The sequence below is a fragment of the Aythya ferina genome (genome assembly GCF_964211825.1).
Source record: "Aythya ferina genome assembly, chromosome: 26".
NCBI lineage: Eukaryota > Metazoa > Chordata > Aves > Anseriformes > Anatidae > Aythya > Aythya ferina.
The window spans coordinates 6,172,369-6,195,931 of NC_140324.1; the positions used below are offsets into that span (position 1 = coordinate 6,172,369).

At 61.7% G+C, this 23,563-nt stretch overlaps 3 protein-coding genes and 1 long non-coding RNA gene across 5 annotated transcripts; 1 reads left to right on the top strand and 3 right to left on the bottom strand.

Moving 5' to 3' along the window:
- Positions 1–1,215: 1,215 nt before the first annotated feature.
- Positions 1,216–14,207, bottom strand: BSG (basigin (Ok blood group)). Of its 2 annotated transcripts, XM_084499092.1 has the most exons (8): positions 14,084–14,207; positions 8,197–8,353; positions 6,466–6,554; positions 5,864–5,991; positions 5,376–5,649; positions 3,074–3,098; positions 2,676–2,744; positions 1,216–2,155 (listed from the first exon to the last, which is right to left on the bottom strand). In XM_084499092.1, the coding sequence occupies exons 1-7, from the start codon at positions 14,148–14,150 to the stop codon at positions 2,687–2,689; spliced, it is 798 nt and encodes a 265-aa protein (XP_084355218.1). In that variant the 5' UTR covers positions 14,151–14,207; the 3' UTR covers positions 1,216–2,155; positions 2,676–2,686. The 2 variants fall into 2 exon arrangements, with proteins under 2 accessions (XP_084355218.1, XP_084355219.1); XM_084499093.1 differs by lacking the exon at positions 3,074–3,098 and having other exon boundaries at positions 5,360–5,649.
- Positions 11,589–12,555, top strand: LOC311424167. Its single transcript, XR_014685998.1, has 2 exons — positions 11,589–11,728; positions 12,185–12,555. It is a non-coding gene; the product is annotated as an uncharacterized lncRNA (long non-coding RNA).
- A 2,437-nt stretch (positions 14,208–16,644) lies between the features above and the next one.
- Positions 16,645–21,145, bottom strand: CDC34 (cell division cycle 34, ubiquitin conjugating enzyme). Its single transcript, XM_084499094.1, has 5 exons — positions 20,910–21,145; positions 18,582–18,668; positions 17,938–18,035; positions 17,725–17,859; positions 16,645–17,442 (listed from the first exon to the last, which is right to left on the bottom strand). The coding sequence occupies exons 1-5, from the start codon at positions 21,084–21,086 to the stop codon at positions 17,232–17,234; spliced, it is 708 nt and encodes a 235-aa protein (XP_084355220.1). The 5' UTR covers positions 21,087–21,145; the 3' UTR covers positions 16,645–17,231.
- TPGS1 (tubulin polyglutamylase complex subunit 1) lies at positions 17,989–23,367 on the bottom strand. Its single transcript, XM_084499095.1, has 4 exons — positions 23,013–23,367; positions 22,304–22,842; positions 18,582–18,668; positions 17,989–18,035 (listed from the first exon to the last, which is right to left on the bottom strand). The coding sequence occupies exons 1-2, from the start codon at positions 23,342–23,344 to the stop codon at positions 22,311–22,313; spliced, it is 864 nt and encodes a 287-aa protein (XP_084355221.1). The 5' UTR covers positions 23,345–23,367; the 3' UTR covers positions 17,989–18,035; positions 18,582–18,668; positions 22,304–22,310.
- Between the last annotated feature and the right edge of the window lie 196 nt (positions 23,368–23,563).

Sequence of the window (23,563 nt, forward strand, 5' to 3'; positions counted from 1 at the left end):
GGGGGTGCCCCGGAGCCGCGGCCCCGGCCCCCGCACCCTGCCCCAGCCCCGGAGCCCCCCCGCTCCCCCTGGTCGCCTCCCAGCGCTGTCCGCCAGCAGCAGCCGATTTCCAAACCGCCTCCGAGCGCAAAGCCCCCGCCTGCCCAGGTCCCCCCCGGCCCTGCAGGGGCACGAAGCGCTCCGGGAGCCGGCGCCGCGTCCTCGCTTCGGCGGGAGGCTGCGGGCACCGGGGCGAGCGGGCGGCACCGGAGGGAGCCGGGTGCCCGGTGCCGGCCCCGCAGCTCCCGGCAGGGAGCAGCACGGGGCCGATCCCCCCCCGGCTCCCCGGCCGCTGCCAGCCCCGGCGAACAAAAGGCACAAGCAGGGCTTTGTGCCGGGTCGGGCAGGCCCCCTAATCCTCATCAAGGAAATTAAGCCACGCATTGATTTTTATTTTTTTCTTTTTCATCACCCGAGAGCCCGGGGCCGGCGGTGCCAGGGCTTGCATAACCCGCCGACGTGCAGCAGGACCACCAGGACAGCGGAGCCGTTACCGGCTGCTGCTGCTCCCGAGGCCAGGCCCCGTGACCCCCCCAGCAGGGAGAAACAGCCCCTGGTGCACGGCCCCCGCAGGACAGGGAGCCCCTGCTGCATCCTCTCTGCACGCAAAGGAAGCAGACGGAGGCCTTACACCCCTGTTTTGTCCCCCAGGAAAGAAATTGCTTAGAGAGGTGCAATGCATCAAGCACAGATGCTACAGACTCTGCTCCTGAGGGTCAAGAGAGCAGAGACCCTTCACTGCTGCAGGCTCCTCTCACCTCCCACATTCACCTCCCTTACAGAAATTGAGGTCCCAGCCAGTCCCACACATTCTGGTTCACAGAGCTCCCGAGTGGGCTTTGATACTCTTCGGAGGATGAAGTCCCAGGCAGCTGAGATCCCAAAAACCTGCAGCACAGCTGGGATACAACCCAGAAGCCAGAGCAGAAAGGCAGAGCTTGCCTTAAGAGGCAGCACACAGCACCCATGCCCAGAGCTGCTCACCTCCCTTTGTTAGGGCTTGAACACCTCTCAGGGTGTACGCACATGAGATTAGAGAGCAGCCAGAGCTGCACTAGGCTGTGGGACAAAGGGGGACAAAGCTTTGTGTCCAGGAGCCAGAAAGGAGTCAGAGCAGGTCAGGAAACTCACGGGCCTACCTCTGAGGGAAAAGAAAGACCAGAATCCAAACCAAGGTGGAAAAAAGAGAGAGAGGAATTATCTTTATTTGTGAAGTATGTTAACAGATGGAACAGCTCAATGCTACTCAGCAATAAAGGTATTAGACACCACTGAGCATTCATCTGCTCTCAGGCTCCTATGTTGCACAAACACCAAGATGGCCCAAGCACAAGAACACATGCTGTCACACCACTCCCCACCACACCGCACCCCCAGCGTTCACCCCACACTTTGCCCCCAGCCCCAGTGTAGCCACTTGAGAAGCAATACTAACAACCCATTAAATAAGTTAACACAAATCATGTTCAGCCAGTGTCCAGCTCTAACACTGCCTCCTGGTTGTCTGTTTGTGTGTGTGACCACCAAGAGCATCCCTGGAGGAGCCAGGGGGTAGGGGGGATCTCCTAAGATGCTCTGAGGGATGGGGTCACCTCCAGAAGGCTGCTACAGCAGTTTCCTCCCAACCCGCACGTGCAGGACACGACACCGTGCTGGGAACCCAGGCCAGCCATGTCTGGTGGAGCAGCCCTCAAGGAACTGTGCATTTTGCTGCCACGCTCAGGTCAGCTCTCCGCAGCTCCTCGTGTGGCCTCCAACACTGAGGTGGGGCGAGGAGGGCATCTCAGCACAGCCCCCCCAGCACACGCTGCTCTTCAAGAGGAGAGGAAGAGAAGTTGTACTCCCACCCACCCGCTCTGCTCCAACATGAAGAGACCTAGGACAGACAGCCAGTGACCAAGACTACCAGAAACAAGGGATTTACACTTACAGGTAGAAAAAACCCTCCCACAACTCTTTTTTAAAAAAAACAACATGTGTATTTTAGTTTCTACAACTTAAGTTCCTTTAGAAAGTGAAGTAACTCAATCGCAAGGACACACTAGAATATTTCATGGTGCTATTTTACCAAAGAAAAGAAAAAAATGTCCAGACGAGTTCTTCAGCTACATATCACCTGGAGTGAGAGAGAAAAAAGCCAGTTAGATAACCTAGCAGTACCGTAAGGCCATGCTGTGCTAGTGGGGGGCTGATAAAGCCAGACAAAAGCTGTGGGCTTGGAGTCATCTCTTGCTCAAATCCAGGGTACAAACTATCGGGTAGTCCTGACCCTCCCATGCTGCAAGACCCCCACCATGGAGAGCCCAACACTCTCCTGCTTCCCTTGGCCCATTTGGGAGGAGGCCAGGCCCTGCTGAGTGTGCCTCACACACAGTCCCAGCAGCTTTGGCAGTTTACTGCACGTGGCCTGTGCTTGAACTTCACAGCAAGGCTTCCTTCCCTCTCCCAGGAACTGCACTATGATGCTGGGCCAAGGGGAGCTTTTGCCCACATGGCTTTTACAAGCTGCTGAAGAGCCCCGGCAGGGTTCCAGCCAGACACAAGCACCTCCAGACAGCCGTACGAGCCTCATGCTGTGAGGAGGTGAAGGCACCTGGCTCAGCAGCTGCAGCTCTGCCCCTGGGAGCAGCACTCACCTGGCCCCTGCTTAGTTAGCATTTCTCTGGCGGACATTCTTGTCCTTGTGGTTTGTGGCATTGCTTTTCCTGGAAAGAAGGAGAAAAGGGGCAGTGAATACAAAGCACAAAAACCCACCCTACCCAGTAATGCAATTTGTACCCAACTTGAGGCTCAAGATACAGCAAGGTGAGTTTAGTTGCCAGAACAGTTTCAGAGACCTCTGTACCATTCTAAGTTGTATGCAGTTCATATAGAGGCCATAAAAAAAAAAAACAAAAACACAAGGGAAGGGAAAGTCCCCCTGTAAGCTAACGAGCTATTCCTGTACCAGCTCGCTTTTATATTCAAAGCAGATTTCCTGATTAATGTGATCTGCCAGCACAAACAGGACTAAGTAGAAAAGCAAGGCACTTACAGTGGTGCAGAACCTCCATCATCATCTTCATGTTCAGGACAGCACAGGAAAAGAAAGAACAAAGAGCGTCAGGGAAACACACGTACCAAGTAATCCCTGCCTCCCTTCCACCTCCATAACTGGGGACCAGCATCCCGAGGTGACGGGACTCTGGACACCACAGGTCACCACAGACAGGGCTCCCATCTCACCAGGGCTGGGGGGAGCAGGGGGGCTACTTCTTAGAATACCACCACCCCCAGCATGAGTTTTAAGCTGCTTCTTGTCTAAGCAGAGACACGGCACAAGCTTAGACATAAGCTCCTGTTAAGCAGTTGCTTCTGTTGGCACTGCACGGGCACAACCAGGTCTCCTACCCCCCCATCAGCAGAGGTCAGGTCTGGTGCTTCAATAACCACGAGGAACACCTGAGACTATCCAGGAAGCCACAGAAGCAGAGTTACACGGGGAAGTGTCCGGGCAGCCTCAGGCAGCACTGCTGACCACTACCATCTGCTGACAGCCACAGCCTGTGCCCCCAGCCGGTCCTCCCACTAGCACCCGGAGCTGAAATGGGAGCCACAGTCCACTCGGTGGGACAGCACACCCAAGTACTTGCTGCTCTCACCCCTGTTAACAGCTCCCAGATCTGAACACAAAGTCAAGGCTGCAGGAACAAGGCTTTAAGTATCCACGTAAAGCCCTTCTTCCTCCCTGCACACCTTGTGAAACAAAACAAACACTGCACGCCACGGTCTCGCTACACAGAGAAACACGGCTAAGAAAACACCTTCGCCAACAAGTGCCCAGCCCTGGGACCTTTCACCAGCTCCTTGCAATCTGCCACTTTCCAGGAGAGGGTTCCCATCACCTCCTCCACGGCCCAGGCCTCCGCTCAGGCAGCGCTGAGTGGTGAGACCCGAGCTGTAAACTCAGGGCTGCCATGGACACCCAGACCTGTGCACAGCTGGTGAGAGGACACGGCTGGAACCAGCTTCCACTTACCATTTGAGGTGGCACCCAGCAGCAGAGAAGGGAAGAGTGGAAAGATAACACCAGCAAGGATATCAGGCCATGCACAGGCTGGGCTCCTCCCGTCCCAGGAAACAGGGAGCAGCCAGCCCACCGCCACGCACCCACGGCTCAGCAGCTCTGAGCTGGCTCAGCACTGCCTTCCTGAGGCTTTCGAGGAGCGAGATGCAGCTTTACACTGTCCTGTTATAGCATCAAGTGCAATGCTGTATCCTCACCCACAAGCACTCGGGAGCTTGAGCTTAAGATCTTTGGCTGAGGAGCCGCCAGAGGAGCCCTGCCAGTATGACAGGACCTGTCGTCATCTGCCAAAGGCTCCACCACAACTCGGACAGAGCTCAGCAGGATCTGGACTCAGCTGGTATCAGCAGAAACCACACTCAGCAAACAGGCTACAGCTTTTTTTTTTTTTTTTTTTTTGCTAAAAGATGTAGCTACAGCCATTCTTAAGTAGACATCTGCCTTCCAGCCAAGAGCACCGTGCCAGAGGGCAACACGTTTACTTATAAAACCGCCTCGAGTAGAATCTCTCAAGCTCTGCAGCCAGGCAGGGATACTCAGTTTTAGTCCCTCCACTTCCCTTCACACCACTCGGTCCACCTGATGTGCTGTTCCCCAGCAAAGGGCAAAGGTGACTGACCCAGCCAGCAGGAAGGATACCGAGCATTCACACTGCATTGTTAACAGGATCAGATAAGGGAGGGGCTGCCGGGTCCACACAATGAAGATTCCTACTGATAAGGAAAGGGAGGAGCCACACTTCCAGAACAGATTCAAGATAACACCAGGCTTTGAGGAACTCCCAGAGAGCTGGGATGAGTACATTTGAAGACCCAAAACAGATTGAGGAGCTGAGGCTAAGCCTATTGTTATGGAACTGCTGACACTCCCATACTTTGCAGCTCAGAAAAGCTCTACTACCTGTTCCCACATCATTTTCTCCAGAATGTTAACTCTCAGAGAAAAACCCGTCCTGGAGATGCTCATGTGAAGCAGCTGAACAAAGTGCAGAGGAGCTGCGGAGACAAAGGGTCAGGCTGACCTGCACTACATCTAACTCTGGAGCCAAAGCACGGCTTGCTGAAGGATTGGCAAAGCGTGCAAGTACTTACCAGGCCAAAGTAACCTGGTGTGGGCTAGGATGATTAGACAAGAAGCATTCCTGAGAAGCAGGCCTCCCACTGAGGTGTGGTGCCCATCTGACAAAGTCTGAGTTCTCCGAGAACAATTTGCCTGTACCCTACAAGCTCCTTTTTCGCCCTAGAAAGATATAACCCCGGGTGCCTCTTACCATCAAGAACTTCATCTGGCTTCCTCCTCTTCTCGTAGATAAAGATGATGGTGACAAGGACCAGGACTTCTGCCACTATGCCCAGGAAGGGCCAGAGCGCTGCCAGACGGCTGCGTACGCGCAGGTTCACCGTGGCTTCACCCTTGCCAAAAAAGTTGGTGGCAATGCAGTGGTAGTCACCCGTATCCTCCTCGATGTTCAGCTTAAGAATGCGTAGCTCTGTCTTGTTGCCGCTGGACTTGATGATGTATCGGCCAGATCCATTGACGATGGACTAGAAGGAAGGAACAGAGAGCTTCAGGGTAGTGCTGGCACAAGGGGAGCTGCTCACATTATATGCACAGGTCCACCACTGCAGAAATCCTCCTTGCCATGGCACTAAGGAGAAAGCTACTCTGGAAGCACTAGTTCTGATGCAAGAGGTCCTCTGCCTCCTTGTTGGCAAGCAGGGTGGGCAGAAGGGGAGCCAGGACAGACACAGCACCTACCTCCACACCATTTCTGGACCAGGTCCAAGAGCTGACAGGAGGAAAAGAGGGATTCTTGCAGGTCAGCACCCCCGTGTCCCCCTCATTCCCATGCTCAGACTTCTTGTAAGCCACCACTTGGGGCACAACTGCAGCAAGAGAAGAAGGAAGTCAGACACCTCGCCGTGGAAGAGGCAGAAAGGCTCGTTGCAGTCCAATAGCCACTATCAGACAAAGTTGCTCATAAGGCAGCTTCAGTTTAAGGAATGTATTAGCGGGTCTTAACCTCTCCATTTGTGCAACGTTTGGCATTTTCAGAGCAGGAAGCATCTCAAGCTGCTTCAAGAAAGGCTCAGACAGGTTTGACCACCAGGTACTGCCCCCCTCCCATAACAGAAGGCTGATTTCCTGAAGGGCCCCCAGGCTGACCCTGCAGACAGCTTAATTGCTTGATGTAACTGAGATGCCTCACAGAGCAAACGTGATAATTCACAAGTAGAGCCCTGCAGCCCTACAGGTAAGGGCTATAAGCAGCTTTTCAGCTTGCTTTGCTACCAAAGCAAAGCGTTCAGGAGGCCACGGCTTCCCCACTCGCCCCCTCAGCCACAAACCCGTAGAGTTACCTGATATATTTATTTCTCCTTTTATCTCTGGGCTTGTTTTGTAGATGCATTGATAGGTACCAGAGTGCTCTTCCTCCTTCCCCTCGATCCTACCAAAAAACAGGTTGTCAGATAAGCATTTAGCTCAGCTACTGCCATCCAAAAATACGCAACTCCAGACCCACAGAGACAGCCCTACAACCCCTGAACAGCAGCCTCCTCCTCAGGCTGTTTCTCCCATTCCAGCACCAAGATCTGTGCAGCACCACACACCTCCCTGCCCTTCTCTCCCCACACATTACAGCTGGCAGAGGGGATTTCACACACACCAAGTCTGACATGGGTCTGTCACCTCAGTGATCAGATATCCTGCATCCCAAACCCTGCAGAGCAGCAGCTTCCACTCCCTAACCCGAATCACTCTTGCCTCCAGGGCCTCTACAGAGGGGAAAATAGAGCAGACTGCTAGCCCCTACAGAAGGGAAGGAACAAAGCAACACGTCTTCACCAGGTATGCTGACTTACGTACACCTCGAGGTGTACTTCACACTTCTCCACCTTCCATACAGACTGCAGCCCTGTTAGAAGTCGTCCCCTACTACACCAAGCCCCCGAGCACGGCCACACACCTCCAGCAGAACACCTCTATGTTCCAGCAGTTCACCTCTATGGCAGAGCGGCAGGGGCTTTAAGACAGCAGATTCAGAGGAAGGGTACTCTTCCTGTACAGGGAAGGCTGCTGGGACACATGGCAATGACAGAAAAACCCAGGCTGAGTCACTCTGGATTGATCCAAGTGTAGGGAGAGCTCTCCCATTTTTGCCTTTGTGAAGCTGCTGCCCTGAGATTTAGTGGATTATGCTGCACTACAACAAACATCACATTCTGCAGCTTAGTAATAGCCACTCAGGGGAAGGGGCAAAGTTTCAGTCCCCGGCTGCGCTGGGACAACAGGCTGTTTGTTAGCTCTGTCGTGCACCGAGCTTCCCGCTTCCAAAAACCACTCAGCTAAGGAATTGAGGTCACGCGAGGGAGGCTGGGTTATAAATACTTTAATCCTTGTTCAGCTCCCTGTTGCTATGGGGAGACAGGCACGTCGGCACTGCCATACAAAAGGACATGATGCCTCTACAGCTGCTGGGTCAGTGCCAGCCAGGCCTGACTGTAATCGGAAAGGAAGGCTCGCTGCACCGCCACAATACGGCCGGGATCCCCGGCATGCTCAGCTACAGCCTGCAAACAGCTTCAGAGACTAATCTGCAGGCAGCTTCCCCACTCACTCTGTAGCAGGGAGACGTGCATAAAAGCGTGATGCACAGAGAACACGGGAGTGTGCAGCTCCACATGGGGCAGGGGGGGCTCCTCTGGGCTCCGTGAGGCAGCCGCGCGGCTCTCAGTGCTGCGGGCACAGCGCGGGGCCAGGCTGCACCCAGCAAACCCAGCCCGGCCTAATTCTGCATGGAGACACGGGGCCACAGGGCTCTTACTGCCAGGAGGACACTGGTGGCACTTCACTTTCCTTCCCTCCTCCTCCTCATTCCCTCCTCTCCCAGAAGTAGGAAGAATGGGGTCTCACCAACAATTTTGTTCATCTTATGTTCCGAAGTTCAAAAGTTCTTATTTTTGGCAAGACTGCAAGCACTTAGCTTTGAGTTCAGTGGGTAGGAAAGATTGCCTCCAGTTAAAAAAAAAAAAAAAAAAAAAGAACTGTCCTTGTATAGATCCTTATCTGGCCTTGCACCCGGCACTTACTCGTAAGTGGTGGAAGTGCTCGACTCCAAGTCTGTTTGAAGTATCTTGTCTCCATGCTTCCATTCATGACCCTCGATGGCAGAGTGAGGCTCGGTTAGGTTGCAGCTGAGGACCAACTTGCCAGCAGTGCTTGTGAGCTGTGTTTGGATTTCTGGACCTGTTTGTAAAAAAATCCCATTGAAGTCAGCACCTGGTATTCACAAGGTCACGCAGCTGCCCAACAACCTGTACCGAGATAGCCAGAACCCGCAGCCCCTCACCTCCACCAGAGCTTTTCACTTACCTTTGTGGTCTGTTTCCTACCAGAACTGGTGACACCAGCATGGGAGACTGGAAAGCCAGACAGCTAGCACCTGACTGCACCTAGCAGTACCAGGACACTGACTCTGTGGCTGCTCCCACCGGGGTCGGGATCGCTGCCATGTCCTATGGACAGCTTTGAGCCTCCTGCTCAATGGGTGCAGCTCTAATAGAGCCGAGTGCTCAATAAGCAGTGGAAAAAGCCATACTGTGAAGGGCAGTTACAGTAGCTCAGCTCCCTGCTTTTATGAGCCACTTTAGTGCTCACTACATGTCAACACCTCCCACAGTCAGAGTGGATTTAGGAACCTGCAGGTAATATAACCTACGGCAGCCACAGCCCTCTTTTGGGAGGGGTAACAAAGGTGACCTTACACAAGCAATACATGCATCATATGATGCTGCCCAAATTTTTATAGTTGGGTTTATTCCTGGGAGAACACACATAACCAGGACTCCAAAAGGTCCCAGACCTCCATGTGCCAAGCAGCAGTAAATTATACATTGTGAGATGAGTCAGACGTTTCTACTTGGAGGCAGTGAAGCACACGGCTGCCATTAGCAGAGCCATTACACAGCCCCGGTAGCACTGCGTTCCCTGCCCTTCCACGCAGGCTCTTCACCTGGAAGGAAGAAATTTTGCACAGGCCTAACAGACCTTCTGCTTTTCCTCCTACCCCAATTCCACTGGAAGAAGGCTCTGCTGGAGTTTTGCACTCCCTAGCACGCTTCAGGATTCCTGAGACAGTAGTGGGACGTTAAATCTCCTCACCCTACCCAGGTTTCTGGGACTCAGGAGCCAGCAGCCCGTTAGCTCCAGTCCCGCTGCCAGCTCTGGGAGCAGAGGGCACCCGGTGGCCCCCAGCGCAGGCGGCTACGCCACACTCAGTGTCGCACACAGACACGGCCATTTCAAAAATGGTTGCACCACGGGAAGCTAAAAGCAGATTTTGGTCCCCACAGCTTGTATCACTAGCAGGAAAGCGAGCTTAAAGCAAGACCGCTGACGGAAGCAGAGGCTGCAGGAGCTGTAGGGAAGGGCTGGTTTGTCAGTGGTTAGGGCAGAGTCTACCAGCAGGACCAGGACTGAACTCTGCAAGCCAGCACCGGGACACGGAGGCACTCGGGAATAAGCAACACGTTCCAGGTCTTTGGCTCCGGAAAAGGCACGGGGTTGCTGAATGGCGTTTTGGTTGGGAAGTCACAACCCTTTTTGAGGGCCATTTTGGGTCAGGTCAGAGGCGGTGAGGGAGACGACACAAGGGGAAAGTCTCTCAGTTCTACGGCCAGGGTGGGAAGGTGAGGGGACTCTGGGGAGTCACAGGACACGGGTGCAGGGGTGAGCATGGCGGGAGACTCAAGACACTAGTGTCCGAGCAAGTGCCAAGGCCTCAGGATGGCCACTCACGTTCGATGACAAAAACGTTAGCCTGTGAACGGATCCACTTGACTTTGGGGCTCTTCGACAAGTGGTTGCGGTCAGGGTCGTTGCTGGCCCGGCACTCGTACGTGCCCGAGTCGTCGCCCGTGAGGTTGGCGATGTAGATGGTGCTGGTGGAGTGCAGGTTGTAGGTGGCGTTGATTTTGACACGGTCCTGCCGTGCACCATCCCAAAGCTGAGCATAGGTCTCGTTTGGCTCGTTCCCCTCAAACCACCACTGGATCTCAGGGATGGGATTGCCAATCGCCTCGCAGTACAACTCGACGCTGTCCTGAGTCAGTCTCTTTTGAGACAGCGGTGACTTTATAAAACCAGCTACGAGTTGAAGAGGTATTAGTGCAAAGTGTTAGTGCAAAGCAAGAATTCACCCTCTACAAGCAAAAAAAATTCAGCCATCGAGAAGATGCCACAGTCTTCAGACCAGAATCCTCTCCCTCCCCACTCTCCGTCCAGACGTACAGCTCACGCAGGGCCCTAGCTCTGGGTTATTGCGCCTCCAGGCAGCAAGGCCTCCCACCACGAGGCCAGGACACCAGGAGCCCGTGCGGACTCCGCCAGGATCCCAGCAAGAACAGTGGCACTGCCTCTCCTGTGGGGCCAGCACCCCAAGGCGATGCTCACCAGGGCAGGCTGAGAGCCCCCCAGCCTCAGACCTCGGCCCACAGCCAGGTCAGGCCGAGGCAGCAGCGGGTTTCTGTCCCGGCCTCCATGGGCCCCACTGCTCGAGCATCCCACCAGGTGTCTGCACCAGGGCACCACAGCAAGCCCCTGCCCACCAGCTCTGTCGGGACAGCCCCAGCACAGCAAAACGCTGCCCTAGACACCCCTGTGTGTACACGGACCGCACTGAGAGGCCGCTCCTCGCCGTAACATCATTAATGCCTGGAGAACGCCAGCTGGGTACCTGAAGTGCCCCCGTCAGAAGCACCGCATGCAGCTCGGATCTCCCACTGACGGAGATGCTCCGCACCCACCTCCCCAGCCCCGCGCTCCCAACCATGACCCGGATCTGCCCAGAGCCCAGCACGGCCACAGGCAGCGGGCCGCCCGCTGGGCCCGGCCGCCAGCCCTGCTGCTCTCCGCCACGGTCTCACGAGCACCTCAAGATGCGGACACGACTAAACACCTTACTGATACGACTGCTTGGGTTTTGTGGGCTTTTTTTTTTTGTTTGTTTTTTTTTGGTGTGTGGTTTTTTGAGGTTGTCTTGCAGTCCGCAAAGTGCCACAAACGAGGTGAAGAAATTTCTAACATCTGTTGCCACACAGGAAAAATCAGATTTTTCCATCCGACAAGACAGCTCTGCAGAGGTAAATCAGCCAGAAACTGCTTAAAGGCAGAGACACCCAGAACGACGGCACTTTTCACGCTGTTCCTGTGCTCGGAGCCCCAGGGCCTGGCTCTCAGGAAGCCCCAAAAGCCGCGGGGCTGCGGGGAGCCGAGCTGCCTGCGGCGCCTCCCAGCCGCTATCAGCTGCCACCAGCTGCAGCCTGCGGAGGGAAGCCGGCTCCAATCGCTCCAGGACAGCAGGGGAAAGAGCAGGGCCCCGGGAGGGCTGTTCCCGGAGGCCAGGAAGAGACATCACACCAACGTCAAGGTTACTTACATGACTCAGTCTGAGCAAGGTTTCAGCAGAACCAGCGAGGCTCATGACACGTACTTCCTGCACTGACTGCAGGCTGCACTTCTCAGAGCCGCCACCAGCAGACTTTGAGGCTATTCCCAGGAAATTTGTTACAAAGCACTTGGATTTCATGGTTAAACAGGCTGCTCCACACAGGCATGAGGCAGGTGGGTTCGGGGACAATTTCTTTTGTTTTTGAACTCCTGGGGATGTTTCAGTAAGAGAACTCATGGCTGCTTTTGAGAGTCTGGAAGCAAACCGGTGTTATGAAACCAGCATTGCTCAAACTCAGGGAAAACACAGACAAGTCTGCAAGGTACATTTCAGAGTAAATCACTTCCACATTCCTCAAAGGAGGATTTAAAGCTTTGGTATCCATAGCTGGAAAAATAAGCATGCTTGGACAAGCAAGGAGAGCTCTGACCCCCGTCTGCTACAGGCCAGCTTTAGCAGACGGCTGATATTTAAAACTGAGGCACCTTTAAAACAGAGGTCAGAGTAGCTCGGGGCTAGAAGAGCCTGCTGCTATTTCACATGCCAACAACGGTGCTGCTGGCTGCTTCCAGAAATGCAGTGACACCTCCGCAGCAGTTTTAAAGGTTCCAAACAATTCTGGGTTACAGAATCGTGGCAGAGACACCAGAACGATCCTGAACTGGTTTCAGGAAGGCACAGGAGGTGGCCGGGGCTCCAGAAGCCATACGGGTCCCAGTAACAAGCAGCTCTCGGGCACCAGAGCTTGCTGGAGGCCACCTCATAAAGCATCCAGAGACCAAGCCCAGCAGCCTCCAGGACCACGCTTGCACATTGGCACGGGACGAGCCGCCCGCACACCTCCTGACGCTTCTGGGCGCCAGAACGGGCTTTTACACCTCGGGCCTGTGATTAAACGCTCCCAACCACCTTATTTTGAAGAGTCACAGAGCTGACTACTGCACATGTTGGAGCCTGCCCCATTTTAACTGCAGCCTGGTTTAAAATGGGAGCTAGTAAATATCAGTGGGTTGGAGTTTTGTTTTTGTCTCTGGGGGTGGGTGGGGCTTCGTTTGTTTTTTAGCAGCCGTAAGGTGATTATTGTATGCTGACAAAATAAGCTGTTGCAAGGTTACATGCCCCGAGTTAGAGGGCACTTCGTGCCTTTCAGAGGCTAAAAAGCTTCAGCTAGCCCGCACTAGTAGCAGCAGGTCCCCCCTGCACTCACATGGGGCTTCACGTCCTCTCCCCTTCCTACACGAGGCAGAGCAACCACAGCCCCAGGCACACCAGGCTGGGGAGAGCACCCGCTAAGTCCTGGGGCACAGGAGCAGTGCCAGCAGCAGCCCCCGGCACCCCCAGAGTCCCCGGGGGGCGAGGGGCCGCAGCCAGCTCCCCAGGCCAAGGGGCAGGCAGCGCCCGGTCAGGCTGGGCAGTGGCGTGCAGGGGCAGATAGCGCTGCCCTGAGTCACCTTCCAGCTAAAAGCAGCCTCCCCGGGCAGAGGGAGGGCGCGGGCAGTGCTGGGAGCCTGGCGGGGGCCAGCGCCATGCCACAGGGCGCGCTCCCCCCACAGTCTGACCTTTGCTTCTTGGCCTCGGGGAGGGACACACGAAGCGCCGGCTTTTTTCCACTAAGAGCTCTAAAATGGACTCTCCCTGGAGCTGCGTGTGGCCGGGCAGGAGACCTGCGCGGGGCTGGGAGCAGAGTCCAAGCACAGCCACGCTGCTGAGCCACCAACGCCCGGGGTCCTGCCCCAAACCCAGAGGGGGCAGGAGACCCCCGACCTTCCAGCCCCCCAGCTCGGGTCCCAGGAGGAGCAGAAGGGAAGGGGATGGGAACTCCAGGGAGTGCAGAGCAAAAGGCACAGCCCCGGGGCTGCTCCTCGCAGCTCCTCGCGCCCAGCCCAGGGGCAGGAGCCACCCCCCAGGCACCCTGCCCTGCCCCTGGGCCCCCCCCAGCCCCGCCGTGGGGCTGCCACCGGGGGGGGGCCTGCTCGCCCCAGGGGAACGTGCCCTCACCCAGCTCCCCGGGATGGGAGCAGCGATTTTGGGTTATTTTTGAGCCCCCCCAGGGCCGCAGAGCGCCGCCCCCGCCCCACTCCGCCAGCCCCGACCGGGGGGGGACCCCGAGACGGGCGGGCCCCGGGGGGGAGAAAGCCCCGGGCGCACCCCGCGAGGGGAGCACGAGGCGGCGGCAGCGTGGGGGGGGCTGCAGGAACCGGAGCCCCTCGGTATGGGGGGGGGGAACCGGGCACCCCGGGGCGCGTGCGGGCAGGCACGTGGCGGGGGGGGGGGGGAGGGCACAGCCCCGGGGGGGCGGGGCGGGGCCGGGCGGGCAGCCCCGGGCAGCCCCCGCTCCCCACCCCCCCCCCCCGCGGCTCCCGGGCCACGATCCCCCAGGGCCGGACCCAACCCCGGTCCCGGACCCCCCCCCCCGCCACCTCCCCGGGGCCGTGCACAAAGACCCCATTGCACCCCCAGTACGGCCAGACCCCCCCACCCCGGGGCCGCCGCGCTGCGCCCGCTCCCCCCGGCGCCCGCTCCCGTACTTGTGCCGTGTCCGCCGGCCGCCAGCACGCCGAGCACCAGCAGCGCCAGGAGCCCGCCCGCCGCCATCGCCGCCCGCGCTCCCGCCGCGCCGCCCGCCCGCTATAAGCACGGCGCCGGGGCTCCCCGCCGGGACACGCCCCCCGGCGCTCCTCGGAGCCAATCGCGCGGCCGCTCCCGCGCGAAGCCCCGCCCACCCGCCCGCGGTCGACCAATCGGAGCAAAGGTTCCGCGGAGCCGCCTCCCGCCGCCCGCCGGCCCCCGCGGGGACAGCCGGTTCGGGCCGGTCCCGCCGCGGCCCCGCCCACCAAGCGACGGCAGCCAATGGGAGGGCGCCATCGGGGGGGGGCACGGAGCGCGGGGGGCTCCCCCCCGGTTCCCCCCCCCCCGTCCCCGGTCCCTCCCGGTCGCCCCCCGGCCCCCCCGGTGCCCGTCCGCAGGCCGAGGCCGTGCCCGCGGGGCAGGGCGGGCAAAGCGCCCCCACCGCGCGGTGCCCCGGACAGCCCCGGGGACGGCAGCGGCGCCTGCCCGGTGCCCGGTGCCCCCGCAGCCTCCCGCAGCGGCCGCCCTTTGCTCTGTTTGCGCAGCGCCGCCCGCCCCCGGTGGCCCCCGCCGGTCCCGGGGCAGCAGCGGGGACCGGCCGGGGGGGGGGGGCGGTGTTTGCAGCCCGCCCCCCGCCTGCTCCCCTCCCGTCTCCGGGGGGCACCGGGCGGCACCGGGCACCGGGGGGCGGCTGCTGGGGGCCCGCTGCCCCCGCTCCTCGGCCCCGCCACCACGGGGGTCCCCGAGCAGGACGGGTGCCCGCCCCCCCTCCCAAGCCCCGGGGTGAGCCGGGGCCGCGGCCCCACGCGTGGGAAGGGAACCGGGCGGCGCTTCCCCGGCGCGGGGGGCGAGGCGGGGCCAAAGGCTGCCCGCGGACAGCGGCGGGGCCCGCGCCAACACAAACCAGCAGCACGGCCCCGGGGGGAGCCGCGAGGAGCGGGCACCGGGCGGCGGCAGCACCGGACACCCCCGGGGCCGGAATCCCGGCCGTGCCCTGCGGGAGCAGAGCCCTCGCTCGAGGCCCAGGAGCCCCGGGGCCGGGGGGGGGGGTCCCGGGTCCCCGTTCTCAGCCCGGCTGCAGCCGCCCGATAACGGCGAGGTGCCGGGCGGGCGATAGCAGCCGGGTGCCGCGGCCCCGCTCACCGGGACCAGGGGCCCTACGGGAGAGCGGCCCCGGCCCAGCCCTTGGCTGAGGCAGCCCCAGGAGAGCCACGGAGCTGGCGGCCGGGGGGGGGGCCCGGGGGTGCTGGCAGCGGGGCAGGAAGGGCCGAGACAATGGGGCCGCTGCCGCCAGCCCCCGCAGCGCTCCCCGCGGGGATCCGCCGGGCTCGTGAACTCCTCAATCCTCCCGGAGCGCCTCTTCCCCTGAGCTCCGCTCCTGCCCCCCGGCACGTCCTGCCCGGCTGCCCCCCCCCCGCTCACATCCTTCCCCCCCCGCCCCCCGCCCGTGTCCTCCCGCACCGGAGAACCCCGCGGTGCAGAGCGGGGGCAGAGCGGGGGCAGAGCGGGGGCAGCCTCCCCCCGCGGCCCCGCTCCCAGCACCTCGAGCCGTGCCCTCGGCCGTCCTAGCCCCGGGACAGGGCCCGGTGGCCTCCTGCTACCGTGACACCGGCGGCAGGGAAGCCGCTCCTCTCGCCCGAGCGGGGCTGGTGGCAGCTCCCAGCCCGAGCCCCAGCATCCCGAGGCAGCGAGAGGGAACCGGCCGCGAGCAGCCACAAAAACGCGGGTGATTCAGGGAAAAACGGGCAGGGACGAGCCTGGGCAGGGCAAGGCACGGAGCAAGGCGTGGGGCGATGGAGGGAGCAGCCCCCAGGACAAACAAGGGGGAGGTCAGACCCAGCAGCCCGCGCTGGCGCTGCCCGGTGACCTTGGGAGCCATTTTCCAGCCCCAGCAAAGCAATAATCCCATTCACCTTTTAGCCCGATTTCCTAAGGCAACGAAGCACATGCATTCACCACGTGCGGTCGCAGGCGTCAATCAAAGCCTCATCCCACTGACACAGCGGCAGGGGGAGGTTTTGCTCGGCACCGAGGTGGGGGCACAGCGGGAGCCCTGCGGGGCCAGCAGAGGCCCCAGGCAGGGGTTTTGCAGCCCCGGGGGGGGGCCGGCAGCAGCGCTGCCCCCCCAGCCCAGCAAGGTGCCAGCAACGCAGCTCTGGCATGGTCGCAGCGGGGCTGGGGGGGGGCAGAGCCCAGCAGGACCCAGCCCACGGGCTCGGGGCAGGGCCCAGCTGCGCCCAGATCAGAGGTATGGGGGGGGGCCTGGGCCCCATTGGCCCCCGCTCCAAGCCCAGGGCAGGCAGGCGCTGCCTGGGCAGGCACGGGGCACGCAGAGCCGCCCGAACCCAGCTCTGCCCTCGCATTTAAGGCCTGGCCAAAGGGTTTGGGGAGGGAGGGATGAGGCTGCTGCCCCCCCCGCAGCCCTCGGAGCAGCACCTCTACCTGCCGGGGCCGCAGGCGGGGCAGGAGCTGGTGCAGAAACCGCTACCACAGGCGGAGCCCCAGGCACCCACACAGCCGCTCCCTTAAAGCGCTTTATTAAATAGTTTCTAAAAAAACAGAAGCAGAAAGACTCAGAACTACCCCGTCCCTCCCAGCTCGTTACCAGCTGCCAACAGCCACGGCCTGCCCCACGGCCCCGCAGGAAGGGGCGGCAGCGGGGTCCCACTTGGGGCGGCCTCACGGCAGGGAAGGGGGAGCTGTGACCCCCCCAGCACCCCCCCCGCAGTCCCCTCCTGGCCCGGAGGCTGCAGAAAGCTGCACAGAAGCTCCCCTGCTCCCAGCTCCACGGCCTCCCCACACCGCACCTCGGGAGGAGCTGGACGTGCCCGAGCAGCCAGGCAGAGCCGCCAGCCCCCCCGCGTCTGTGGGCTCCTGAATGCCCCAGCGAGACTTCCCCGTCCCCACCCAGGCAGTTTATAAAATAGGGATTTTTTTTTTGCTTCTTCTACAAAGACAGCGCTGGGGTTTCCTTTGCAACAGCAGAACAGTCTCCCTGCGAGGTAGAGAGTTAATTTCAGGGCTGACAGATCCTAAATTCAAACCAGTTTGTCCTAGTTGAGGTAAAACTCAGTAGTTTATAGTACGCTTTGCAACGCCAGGGGGCCATCAAGATTCCTCGTTGCCAGAGTCATCGTCATCACCGTGGCAGCTGTCTGCTCCCTCCTCCATCTCGTCGTCCTCGTAGTAGTCGTCGTAGAACAGGTCCGAGCCCTCATCTGGGGCCGGAGTCTTGGTCTTCACGCAGTACTCTGCCAGCGTGGTGGGCACCTTCACGCCATCCCGCTCAGCATCCACCTTCGTCCCCAAGACTTGCTTCCTGGGGGGCGAGAAGCAGGGGGGGGTGAGGGCAGAGGGGCTCGCACAGCCTGGGCACTGCACGGCTCAGCCCGGGGACGCAGCTCGTCCCGGCTGGAAGGTCACGCAGCCAGGACCGGGGGCACCCCATGCCCTCGGGGCCCCTTTGCCACACCAGTCCCACAGCACAGCCCCGGCCGTGCTGGCACAGCGCCTGCTGCGTGCCCACGTCCTCAGCCCCACACCATGACGGCTCAGAGACCCCCCCACGCTGCCGGGGAGCTCTGGGTGTGCCCCCACGCACCTGATGATGTCCGTGTACTCCCGGTCCTTCCCTTTGCTCTCCTTCCACTTGCGGTACATCACAGAGGCGTCCACGTTGGCAGGAGAAAAGGTGTTGGGCTCGTTCAGCAGCGAGATCACGCTCAGGAGGATGGTCCTGGCAGCCAACACGGGCGGTGAGAGCTGCACTGCGCCCCCCAGCCCCAGCACCACCCCCAGCACCCCCCCCCCGTACCGCACGTTCTGCGTCGGGTTCCAGCGCTCTGATGGCAGCTCCCCGCTCTGTGGGTCGTCCACGGGCGGGTGCAGGATGGAGATGCAGACATCACCGGTCTGAAAGCACGCACAAAGCGGCGTCCTCAGGGGGGCTCCCAGCCCAAGCATCCCCCCAGGCAGCCCGTTCTCTCTTCCCTTTGGCTTAAATGACGTGAGCAAGTCCCAGCCCGTGCTTTTGGTCCCTGGGGAGGGGCAGCAGAGCCAGCTGTCCCCGTTCTGCCCCCTCAGGCAGCACGGTCCAGGCAGAGCTGCCGAGCTGCCAGCTGCCCAGGGCCTGAACACGGCCCCACCAGAGCTGCTGCTGCAGGGAGCTGTGAGCCCCCGCTCTGCACCCAGCCTTGGCCTTGCACTGTGTCCCCGCCAGGCACGTGCAGGAGTCCCCCAGCCTGGGAAGGCCGAGCAACCTGGAAGCAGCTCCGGCATAGGAGGCAGGCGGTTGTAAAAGCCTCCGTCGGCTGCCTCGTCCAAGGCCAGGCACCAAATGCCAAAGGCGCAGGGTTTCCAATGTTGTGCTCGTGACCAGGGCTTGGGATTTTAATCCCGAGATTACCACGCCCCCTCCCTGTCCGCCCAAGAAGCTTCTGCACTGCCCTGGCCACCTACCTCGTAGATGTTGGGGTGCCACATTTTGGTCAAGAACCTGAACGCAGGGGGAGAGTAGGGGTAGTCGATGGGAAACCGGAGACGAGCCTGCGAGGAAACAACAGAGAGGAGTTAGCACCAGCTTGTGAGAAGGCAGCGAAAGGAGGGAGGCCCAGACCTGCCGCTCCCCCAAGGAGGAAGGAGCCGCTGCCAGGCCCAGAGCAGCGCAGCCAAAGCCTCTGCGCCCGCTGGTGGCCACTGGGGGCCACTCTGGGGGGTGACCGGCAAACAAGCAGGCACCACAGGCAGCTCCCCGGATGTTTTCCTCACCGAAGCCCTTGAGAAACAACTTCCACCTCCGCCAGCCGCTCCCCTGCCTCCCCCTTTTGCAATCAGGCAGCGGGCGCTGGGAGCTGGCAGCACGCAGCAAGGAAGCTGTGACACGGGGGTGGAAGCGGGACCCGAGGCCAGGCAGCAGCCCTGGACAAAGCCCTGGAGCAGCCGCAGGGGACACGGCTCCAGCTGGCGGCCAGGGCGCAGACTCCACGCTCCAGAGCTGAACGGGGAAGAAGCACCAGGTGCTTGTTTGGTGCTCTGCTCGACGTGCCAAACCCCTAAAAATAGCTCGTCAACACCAAAAAAAAAATAAAAAAAGACCAGCCCTAAGCCGGCCGCGCTGCACAGCTCAGGCACTAAAAATAAACGCAGCTGAAGATCATGCAGCGGCCCACGGCCAGCGCCAGCAGGGACGGCAGCGCCCACCGGGCCCTGCAGGCAGCCGCAGGGACATCGATGGGGCAGGCCGGGGCTCACCGCTGGTCTCGGAGTCCCCCAAAGCTGAGGAGGCTCAGAGGAGCACCGCAGCACCCTCACCGTCCCTGCAGGGGCTCCCCACGAGGCTGCTCCTCCCTGCGCTGCTGCACGAGCCGTGGCGGCCACTGGGGCTCTGGGGGGCTCCCAGCCTCTGGAAGCAAACTGCCAGGAGATCCTGCCACTGCTCCCAAAAAAAGCCAACAGCCAAAACACAGGAGCCGCTAGGGTTTAAGACAAAAGCCCTGAACGCTTGTTGAGAATTTAGAAGTCGGATCCATTGAGGGCCGGTGCCGATGGGATCACTGCTCTGGGACCCCCGAGCCCGGCGCAGGCCCCGTTCAGAGCAGTAACTGCACACGAGGCTTTGGCTGCTTCTGGAATTGCAGCCTCAGACCGCGCGGTGCTGCCAAACCCCGCTGCCAGCCAGCAGCCGCAGGGAGCTCAGCACAGAGACAAACAGAGCCGTGGGTCCGTGTCCCGCTGCCCCCCAGCTCGAGCAGACCCCTGCGAGTCGGAGCAGCCTGGTGACCCCAGCGGCGCTCTGCCTCGTTGAGCTCGTTACCTGCAGCCTTCCAGGGCCGCCCTTTGTCTGCCCCCTCCGCTCCCTGCGGTGTGGGAGAAGCAGCGAAGGGGAGGCGGGGGTGGGCGCTCAGGGCACCAGCACAGCACAACGCAAGGCCCTGTGCTGGGGCCCAACAGCTGAACCGGGCAGAACAATTCCCTTTGTTGTCCTCGAGAGGACCAGAACAAAACCATCCCCAGGCAGAGCCCTCCCCGGGGGGGCTCCGAACGCAGCCGTGCTTTGCAGCACAGCAGCAGGGCTGACGCTGCCACCAGCCCAAAACGAGGACACGGCCCCTTCCCTGCCCTCCCCCCCCCACGGAACAGCGTCAGGCCGGGAAACTCGGGTACGGAAGAGAGCTCAGGGCCTCAGGCTGAGGACCAGGAGAAGCTACGGAGAAATCCCCAGGGGAGCCCCTCGGCGAGGAGGGAACACTGAGTGGGGCACCTCCGCGCTGCCCCAGCCTCCCAGCGCCTCGGCCGGGCTGACCGCGGCCCACCCGCACCCGGTGCTGGCAGAGGGAAAACGGCCGGAGGAGGAGGAGGAGGAGGAGGAAGAGGAGGAGGAAGCAAACAGCCGGGCGGGGTGCACAGCGCCTGGAAGCGTGCACACGGACAGACAGACACGGACACACGGACAGACACAGACACAGGCAGGGGCTGTGCGGTGCCGCCCCCCCCGCCCCCAGCCCCAGCCGAAGCCCAGCGCGGGGCCGGAGCTGTGCGGGGGGAGCCCCTCGGCCCCGCTCCCCCCTCCCTTCTCCCCCAGCTGGTGGCGGTGCCCGGGGTGCCCCTGGGGGAGGGGTGGGGGGGGGCACCCAGAGGCGCAGCCCCCGGAGCGGTTCGGCAGCGCCCCCCCCGCACCCAGCGGCTCCCCACGGCCCCGGACGGGGCTCCCCGTGCCTGCCCCCCCCAGCCCGGCCCCCCGCGCCCCCCAGGCCTCCCCCAGCCCCCTCCTCAGCCCCCCCCCCCCACCTTGAAGTAGCCGCCCTCGTAGTCGGTGCCGGGGGGCCCGAAGATGGCCACCTCCCAGGTGTACAGGTCCCCCTCGTCCACCAGCGCCACGCGGAAGCCCTCCACGGGCTCCTCCTGCAGCCCCTTCAGCTCCAGCAGCAGCGCCTTCTGCGAGCTGGGCACGGGCGGCCCCGCCATGCCGGGGGGGGGACGGGGGGGACCGGGGGGGAACCGGGGGGCGGCGGGCGCGGGGCGGCCGGGACCGGGGCCCGCTGCTGGGGGAGCGCGGGGCACCACGGGAGTTGTAGTCCGACCGCGGGGGGCGGGGCCACAGCGGGCTCCACCCTCCCAGCCCCGCCCGCCTATCAGAACGCACCGTATGGAGAGGGGCGGGGCCAGCAGTGAGCTCCTCCCCCCAGTGGCACCGCCCCCCTCGGGGACCCTTCCCGGCAGCTCCCCCCCCCCCCCCCGCCCCGAGCCGCGATCGGGACCCGCGGGGCTCAAAGTCGCACGGAGCTTTAATGGCTTGCAGGAGGCCGCTAATTGCGCGGTGCGATAATTAACACAGGCGGGTTCAGATGAATATCGTGCGGCTCCACGCGCCTCTGTCAGGCCACCAGCACCCAGCACTACAGGGAAGCCGCCACGTCGGGCCCTCATCTGCAGCACCCCGACTGCAGAAGCTGCGGCGGCTCCGTAAACGCGGGGCAGGGACGCGGCGAGAGCGGCTTCTTGCCACCGGGAGCTTTGCAGCTTGGCTCCTGGCAGAGGCAGAGCTAGCAGCTCCTCCACACCAGCCACTTCTCACCTTCTGTGCAATTAAAACATTTTTCTTAACACGTAATCTTTATCTCACTTGTCTTATCAACCCAGTATTTACCTGTGAATCCTCTCCATAGTCCGTGAAGCATCATCCTGCGCTTTACAGGTAGGGGTCAAACAAACCCAAAAGCAGAGACAAAGCTCCCTGCTGAAGTTGCACAACACAACATTGCCAGGCCTAGCATGAAACTGCAGCATATCTGGAGATCCAGCCCCACATTCAGTTCATTCTGGCTCCTTTTTAATTGCTAACACTGGCCTACAGTTTACAGGCCTCCTCACAAGTTCCCAGTTAATGCCTAAAAATGACTTTCTGATGCCAGCAGGAAACAGAGGAGCTACAGCTAGGATAGACACATAAACATCAAGTGCCAGAGGCGAGTGGGCACTTGGAGTGCTCAGAACAAGGAAAGGAGCATGGAAATGAGCAGCCTCCCTTCAAGCAGACCCAGGGCTCATCAGGCAGTGCCCGCCAAGCCCACTCATGCCTCGTTGCCCAGCTCGGTTCCAGGGACTGAAGCCTCCGTAACACAAACTGCTCTGCCCGAAGCACTTGGGGAATTAGAACTGGAAGCAGCGAGTGTTGTTCCCACCTGGACGTTAGTCAACAGGCTTCACTTTTGCAACAAATAAGGCCGTGGCTTTCTTCAAGAACTCCTCCCTGCTCATGGAGGCGCTCAGCTTCCTCTCCTGCAGCGCCCGATCCATGGCCAAGGCTAAGCAGTCCGGCCCCAGCTTGGAGCCCGCCTCCAGGTACCGCACGGGCACCGAGAAGTCGCCGCCTCCCAGCGCCTCCTCCAGCGTGCGCAGCACGGCCTGGCAGACCCTCTTGTCCGCCGCGCCCGTGCCGCCGTCCAGCACGTCGTACAGGGCGTGCGCCTTGGCCACGAACTCCAGCAGCACGGAGCAGGTGAGCACGCCGTAGCGGAAGACGTCGAAGGGGACGGCCTCGTGGTCCCGGCACTGCACCCTGCGCAGCAGCGCGCCCGACACCTCCTGCGGCGCGGCCCCCAGCTGGCAGATGCGCCGCAGCAGCTCGCTGTACAGCCGCCCGTCCACGCCCGGCCGCCGCCGCCGCCCGCTGGCGCCCAGCACCTCGTAGGCCGTGCTGATGTTGTTGTTGAACGCCGTCCTGCCGCGACACGGAGCACAAAACACGGCCTTACCAAGGGGACCCTCCCCGGAACTACGGCTCCCGGCGTGCCACGGGGCGCCCGGCCGGGGACGCGCGCGGCGCCGCCGCCGCGGGGCACGCCGGGAGCCGTAGTCCGCCGCCCGCTCCCCTCCGCCGCCCGCCCGCACCTGTGGGAGTGGTGGGCCAGGCGCACGTACCACAGCGCCCGGGCCAGGCGCTGCGGCGGCGCCGGGAGCTCCGCGGCCGCCTCGGCCGCCCCGGGGCCGCCCAGCACCAGGCGCTCGAAGTAGTCGGCCAGGAAGGAGACCGGCTCCTCGGGCCGCGCCTCCAGCACCTTCAGCAGCGCCTCCCGCACCATGGCGGTGACGCCGCTCCGCAGCAGGAACTCCGCCTCGCCCCCCGGCCCGCCGCCCGCCGCCGCGCCGAGCGGCTCCGCCGGGCCGCTGCCCGCAGCCGGGGCCGGGGCGGCGGCCGCCCGCCGCTTCTCGTACGCCGCCATCTTAGCTGCGGGCGGCGAAGGCGGGCCCCCGCCATTTTGGCCACGCGCGGAGCAGTCCGCTGGGGCAGGAAGCTCCCGCGCCGCCATCTTGAGCACTGGCAGCCAATCCGCGTGGCGAGCCCGCCGCCGCCGTCGCCTCGCGCATCCAATCAGCGAGAGGGAAGCCGTTGCCATGGCGCTGGGGCGCCGCCGTCGGGCGAGGCCGCGGGCCGCCATCTT